Source organism: Pseudonaja textilis, chromosome 2, assembly GCF_049901715.1.
Source record: "Pseudonaja textilis isolate UNSWEBS1 chromosome 2, rPseTex1.2, whole genome shotgun sequence".
NCBI classification, from domain to species: Eukaryota; Metazoa; Chordata; class Lepidosauria; order Squamata; family Elapidae; genus Pseudonaja; species Pseudonaja textilis.
In genome coordinates, this window is record NC_141991.1 from 159,650 (window position 1) to 166,703 (window position 7,054).

The 7,054-nt window shown below is 63.6% G+C and overlaps 1 protein-coding gene across 1 annotated transcript; it reads right to left on the reverse strand.

The window, feature by feature from the left end:
- Positions 1–844: 844 nt before the first annotated feature.
- On the reverse strand, positions 845–6,301 carry LOC113454603 (class II histocompatibility antigen, M beta 1 chain). The gene is given in 8 exon segments (XM_087923247.1): positions 845–975; positions 1,369–1,407; positions 1,794–1,910; positions 3,221–3,283; positions 3,286–3,411; positions 3,414–3,500; positions 4,196–4,480; positions 6,149–6,301. Coding segments are annotated over 8 exon segments (780 nt in total). The 5' UTR covers positions 6,204–6,301; the 3' UTR covers positions 845–967.
- Between the last annotated feature and the right edge of the window lie 753 nt (positions 6,302–7,054).

Here is a 7,054-nt window from a genome sequence, read left to right on the forward strand (position 1 = left end):
GGGGGGAGGGGGAGTGTCTTATGGCTGAAGGGGCACGAAGTCCCTCCCCCTCTTCTACCCCTCCCCCGCCTCGGCCTTGCCCGTTAGGTGGTTTCCCCTCCCACTTTTTTGGGGGGAGGGAGGTCTATTCCTCCCCACGGAGCGAAGGGGAAGGGGCTGGCCTTCTCGGTTCCTCTTTTTTTATTTTTAGGGCCGGGGAGGGCAGCTTTCGGTAGGCTGGCCGGGGAGGGGGAGGGGGGGACTTTCCCACTGGCCTGTATATCCTCCCCCACCCCTGCCGGGCCCGGAAAGGGGGGAGGAGAAGGGAACCACAGAGGGAGGGAGGGGGCTGATTGCGTGGCTGCCCAGGGCAGACTCAGCCAGAGAGGGGAGGAAGGTCGGAGAGGCTGAAGCTCTGCCCTCCTCTGCCCCCTGGGGGAGCGGGGGAGGGGGCTCCCAGCTTGCCAGCTGCCGTTGGAGGCCTCCCCCTCCCCACCTCCGCTGCTCCCTCCCCCACCGGAGGGAGCAGAGTCGGGCGACACTTCCTGCCCCAAAGTTCCTGCCCTGAAGTGAAACCAGCCACTTCCTGTCCTGGAAAGCCCCCCCTCAAAGAAATCAACCCCCCACCCCGTCCTCCCCCACCTGAAAGGTTCCCAACACCATCAGGCTGTGCGACAAGGGAGGGGCTCTATTTATTGAGGAGATGCCAGGGTACAGTAAAGGGAGGCTGGGGGCGGGGCTTCAAGAGCCAGCAGCCCCTCCCCCATCACCTACAAGCGTTAAGTGGGGGGTGGAATCGCTGGGGGTGTGTGTGTGGAATCGCCGGGGGTCCTGGCTCCTCGTTCTGTGACCGCTGCAGCTCTATTCGGCGTCTCCTCTGCGGGGAGGGAGGGGCCTCTTTGGGGACCCCTCTCCTGAGGATAAAAGGGGGAGGGAGGGGGCTGCTGGGGTACAGCTGAGCTGGGGGAGAGAGGGAGCAGTCCGGAAGCTACCGACCTGTGGAGGGGGGAGAGAGAGAGAGAGGGAGGGGTGAGAATGTGTTGTGGAAATTTCCCATGTGGAAATTAGGGGTGAGGACCTCCTCCTCACCCGTCCCTCTGGAGCCCCACAAGGACCGAACTCAGGTCAGGCCTTGATTTGGGGGAGGATGTCTCCTGCTGGTCTCGGTGGGTGGGGGGACAGGAAGAGGAATGGAGGGAGGGGTCTTCTGGATGGGGAGCCCTCCCCGGTGGGGGCAGCCCTCACCCCCCCACACAGCCCAGCCCCTCCTCACACCAAGCAGCTTCCTGGAGCTGTCAAAAGGGGAGAGAGGAGCCCTGGGGCTCAAACACGGGTGGGTTGGGGGAGCCCCGTCCGTGTGGGGCCCTCCCCGTCCGCGGCCAGACTCACCTTCACGTGGGTAGCTCTCGCCTTCCAGGAGCGAGTATCCTGCGGGAGAGAGGAGTCAGGTCTTTTGGGGGGAGGGTCCCCAAGCAGTGAGGAGGGATCCCCGGGAAGGAGCGGCAGCCCGAAGACACCCCCAAATCCGCCTGCCTGCCCCACACCACCCAAGTCCCACTCCGCAGCTGCTACTGCGCTAAAACTCCCCTCCTCCCCATCCACATGCCAGAGACCTCCACCCTCTCTGTTGGGGTTAGCCCCTCCCTCGTGCCCTCCGTGGCTGAGACCCCTGCCCTCTGGGATATTGGGGGGGGGAGCCACGGTCTCCCCCCCGGAGAGCATCTGTAGCAGCCCCACCCCCAGAGCCCCACCCCCGGGTAGGCTCCCACATGGGGGAACCCCCTCCCCTCTGGGAGCAGAGGGGGAGGACTCACCTTGGCGGCTGGAGCGCTTCCAGAGGAGCAAGCCGGCCAGCAGGAACGCCGTCCCCACCGCCATCGCGGCGACAGAGACCCCAATCTTGATGCAGAGCTCCGTGGGGAGGCCTGGGGCTGAGCCAAGGCAGAAAAGGGGAGGGGCCGTTAATTTCACCCCCTTCTCGTGTGGAGGGGGCTCCCACTCGGGCTCTTTGGCCCAACACAAGGCCTCCCCGCCCCCCTGATCCTGAGGAAGGTGCGTCCGGTCCCCACCTTCGAGGGTGAGGATCCTCGGTTGATGACACCGGAAGCGAGAGCCCTAGGACGGTGGTCCCACAACCTTTTATCAGTGCCGCGGCCCGGTAGCGGCATCACAAAAATCATCTGCGGCCCGGTAGCGGCATCACACAAAAATCATCCGCGTCCGGAAGTGGCATCCAAAATCATCCACGGCCCGGTAGTGGCATCATCCAAAAATCATCCACGGCCCAGTAGTGGCATCACAAAAATCATCCACGGCCCGGTAGCGGCATCACAAAATCATCCGCGGCCCGGTAGCGGCATCACAAAAATCATCTGCGGCCCGGTAGCGGCATCACAAAAATCATCCTCGCGCCCGGTAGCATCATCACAAAAATCATCCGCGGCCCAGTAGCGGCATCACAAAAATCATCCGCGGTCCGCTAGCGGCTTCACAAAAATCATCCTCATGGCCCGGTACGGCATCAAGCAAGCATGGCAAGGCGAGCCGAGCGACCGCCAGCCGGACGCCCCCGCTTCTCCCGCCACCTTCAACTCCTCCTTTGTACCCGTGTCGATGGACTTCGCGACGGCTTCGCGACGGTTGCTCGGCTCGCCTTGCCACGCGTGCTGAAAGAATCCTGGCGCCTTAGTTTCGTTCGAAGCCGCCCCCCTTCGATGAAACTAAGGCGCGAGGATTCCTTCAGCACCCAAACGCCGCTTTCTACCCGGAAAAGCTCACCCGGAAGCACTTTTTTCATCAAAACAAGATGGCAGCGCCCAGCAAACCGGCGGCCCGGTAGGAAATTGTTCCACGGACCGGTCCGGGACCGGTGGTTGGGGACCCCTGACGTAGGACACCATTGAGGTGCAAGGACTTCAACTCCCAGAGTGCTGCAGCCGCCACACAGGCCCCTCCCTCCCCCGAGGGATTCTGGGAATTGAGTCCAGGCCTCTGAAGGCTGATTCCCGCTCCCTGCCCCCGCCCCCACTCCCCTCAGGCCCCCAGTGGGGGAGAGTCCCCAAGCTCTTCCGATGTCACCAGGAGGGGCGCTCCCAAGCGAGGCTCGCAGTTCGGGGCCTCCATTCCCGGGCAGGTCCCTGCAACGCCCTGCGAGAGGAGAACTCTGCACCTGGACAGAGGCCCCCTTTCCAGGGCAGCTGACAGGAAGGGTGGTGTGTCGTGTCCCCCCCGTCTCACTCACCCCATTCGGCCGTGAGGGGCGCAGGGAGGCTGGAATGCTGGACGGCGCAGGTGTAGCTGCCCCTTTCTCGGGGTCGACCGGCAGCGTCAGCCGCGCCTGGAAGGTCCAGTCTCCGTTGCTGGTGACCTGCACGGGGTCCAGGTGGTCCCGGACGGGCTGCCCGTTCCAGAGCCAGGTGAGGTTGACGTCCCCGGGTAAAAGCCCCAGGCCAGGCAGGCCAGCATGATGGGATACGGAGTGTTCCGAGGGGTCACCGGGGAAATTAGGACCTTTGGTGGAGCTGAGGAAGGAAGATGGACAGGTGGAGGCTGGATTGGGCCTCTCCCCGCTCTCCCTCTTTCTCTCTCCTCTATCTTTCTCACTCCTCCTCCTCCCTCCCACTCCCTCTCTTCCTCTCCCTCTTTCTCCCTCTCCCTCAATCCCTCTCTCCCTCCCTCTCCCTCTTTCTCCCTCCCTCTTTCTCCCTCCCTTTTTCTCTCTCCCTCTATCTTTCTCCCTCTCCTCCTCCCTCCCACTCCCTCTCTTCCTCTCCCTCTCTCCCTCTTTCTCCCCCTCCCTCAATCCCTTTCTCCCTCCCTCTCCCTTCTTCTCCCTCCCTCTTTCTCCCTCCTTCTCTCTCCCTCTATCTTTCTCCTCCTCCTCCTCCCTCCCTCCCTCTCTTCCTCTCCCTCTTTCTCCCCTCCCCTCAATCCCTCTCTCCCTCCCTCTCCTTCCTTCTCCCTCCCTTTCTCCCTCCCTTTTTCTCCCTCCCTCTATCTTTCTCCCTCTCCTCCTCCCTCCCTCTCCCTCCCTCTCCCTCCTTCTCCCTCCCTCTTTCTCTCTCCCTTTTTCTCAGTCCCTCTCTCCTTCCCTTCCTCCCTCCCTCCTTCCCTGCCCTCTCTCTCTCTCTCTCTCTGACCCCCACTGATCTCCTCCCCTCTTCCCTCGGAAGCCCCTCCCCGCTTCAAATGCTCCGATCTCCCCACCCCCACTCACTCTGCCTGTCCCCCGTCTGTGCCCAGAGCGCCTGGCCCTGCTGCTGGCAATTCTGGGCGGCTTCTACTGGCAGCTGTGGGTAGGTTTTCATGAGCCACTGGGCGACGGGCACCCCGGTGAAGTTCCAGGGGTAGGAGGCCCCCAGGACGCAGGGCACGAACGTCCCATGCTGGAAGTCGAAGCAGGTCAAGGGCATCTTGTTGAAGAGGAGCGTCCAGATGGGCTCGAGGAGCTGCCCGTCGGCCGAGAGGAGGCAGTCTGTCTCCAGGTGCAGCACAAAGCCACCTGTGGGCGAGGGGGGAGGGGGAAGGGGAGGGAGCGGGGATCAGGGTGCAGCTGCTGGGAGGCCCCCTACCCTCCCACTGAGGGCCGCTCCGCTCCCTTTCTCTCCCTTCCCTCCCTCTTCCTCTCCCCTCCCTCTCCCCCTCCCTCCTTCTCCTCCTTCCTCTCCCCTTTCTCCCCTCCCTCCTTCTCCTCCTTCCCTCTCCTTTCTCTCCCTCCCTCTCCCACCCTCCTTCCCTCTCTCCCTTTCTCTCCCTCCCTCCCTCTTTCTCTCCATCTCCCCTCCCTCCCTCTCCCTTTCCCTCCCCTCCCTCCCTCTTTCTCTCCATCTCCCCTCCCTCCCTTTCTCCCCTCCCTCTCCCCCTCCCTCCTTCTCCTCCTTCCCTCTCTCCCTTTCTCTCCCCTCCCTTTCTCTCCCTCCCCCCTTTCTCTCCCACCCTCCCTCTTTCTCTCCCTCCCCTCTCTCCCTTTCTCTCCCTTCCCTCCCTCTTTCTCTCCCCTCACTCTCCCCTCCCTCCTTCTCCTCCTTCCCTCTCTCCCTTTCTCTCCCCTCCTCCTTTCTCCTCTCCCTCCCCTTTCTCTCCTTCCCTCCCTCCCTCTTTTCCTCCCTCTCCCCTCTCTTTCTCTCCCTCCCTCTTCCCTCCCTCCTTCTCCTCCTTCCCTCTCCCCTTTCTCCCCTCCCTCCTTCTCCTCCTTCCCTCTCCTTTCTCTCTCCCTCCTCTCCCACCCTCCTTCCCTCTCTCCCTTTCTCTCCCTCCCTCCCTCTTTCTCTCCATCTCCCCTCCCTCCCTCTCCCTTTCTCTCCCCTCCCTCCCTCTTTCTCTCCATCTCCCCTCCCTCCCTTTCTCCCCGTCCCTCTCCCGCTCCCTCCTTCTCCTCCTTCCTCTCTCCCTTTCTCTCTCCCTCCTCTCCTCTCCCCTCTCTCTCCCTTCTCTCCCCTCCCCTCTCCCCTCCCCTCCTTCTCCTCCTTCCCTCTCTCCCTTCCCCTCCCTCTCCCCTTCCTCCTTCTTGCTGGAAGGCAAGAGAGACGCAAACTCCCCCTCCTCAGCGCTCCCGTCTCATTCCCGGCGGTTGAAAGAGAAAGCGAAACCGGGGAGGGGCGCGGGGAGCAACTCGGTGGCCAGGAAACCCGCTCTTGACATGCCCAGAAGACCTCTAACCCCTCCAACTGCCCCTCCCCATCCTCCCCTGCATGGCGCCTCCGCCTCCCCGCGGACTAAGCGCTTCCCCCGAGAACCCCCGATGCTCTCTTAGAGCCCCTCCGGACGGCTGAACCTCCCGATAGACTCCCGGCGGCCACGGAGGTCCTACCTGGCCCGGCCCGCTGCCCCCCCCACCGGATCTACCCCTCCCTCCCCAGGGAGCCTCGCCCCTTAAGGTGCGCTTGGGCGGAGAGCCCCCTCCGCAGGCGGGGCTGCCGTGGCGAGGAAAGGGACCCGTGGGGGGATCACCGACAAGCAGGGTTGGAAGGGGACCCTGAAGGTCATCTAGTCCAACCCCTCTCCCCCACCACCACCACCCGCCCAAGCGGGAGACCCTGCCCTACTCCGGACCGAGGCCAGTCCAGAGCTCCCACAACTTCCGAGGGCAGCCGCGTCTGTCCCACGGGGGTGGGGTGGGGGGGTTAGTTCTCACGCCTCCCCCGGTCCCGCGTGGGGGCGAGGGCCTTACCTGCCGGCGGGCCGCTCAGCGCCAGGAGCAGCAGCAGCAGCCACGGACGCAGCATCTCGGCGGGACCCCGGAGGTAAAAAGGGCCGCCCGGACGAGACCCCGAGCCAGACTGGCGCGCCCTTCCCCGCGCCCCACCCTCGGCCGCCCTCCCCCTCCCCCCCCCCAGGCGGAAACGGCCCACCCAATGGGGAAGGCGGACGGCCGGCGCGTCATCAGTCGCTGGGGAAGGCCGAGCCGTAGAGCGCCGGACGGGGAGATGGTCCCGGAGCGCTTTGCAAGAAGAAGAAGGGAATCCCAGGGTTTGGAAAGGGTCCTGAGAGGTCTTCTAGTCCAACCCCCGCGCTGAAGCAGGGAAGCCCCGGGGCAATTCCAGACCACTCGCTTTATGCAGCCTCTTCTTAAAACTAGGGATGGAGCCCTCACAATGGCTCCGCTAATAATCCAGGGCCCCCAAAATTTGGGCCCTTAAAGACAGGGGGACTTCAACTCCCAGAATTCTCCAGCCGGCTCTCGGGGTTGAAGTTCACCAGCCATAAACGGGCCAAGTTTGGGGTTCTGGGAGTTGAAGTCCGCCAGCCTTCAAGGGGCCAAGTTTGGCATTCTGGGAGTTGGAGTTCACCAGTCTTCAAGGGGCCAAGTTTGGGGTTCTGGGAGTTGGAGTCCGCCAGCCTTCAAGGGGCCAAGTTTGGGGTTCTGGGAGTTGGAGTCCACCGGCCTTCAAGGGGCCAAGTTTGGGGTTCTGGGAGTTGGAGTCCACCGGCCTTCAAGGGGCCAAGTTTGGGGTTCTGGGAGTTGGAATCCGCCGGCCTTCAAGGGGCCAAGTTTGGCATTCTGGGAGTTGGAGTCTGCCAGTCTTCAAGGGGCCAAGTTTGGGGTTCTGGGAGTTGAAGTCCGCCAGCCTTCAAG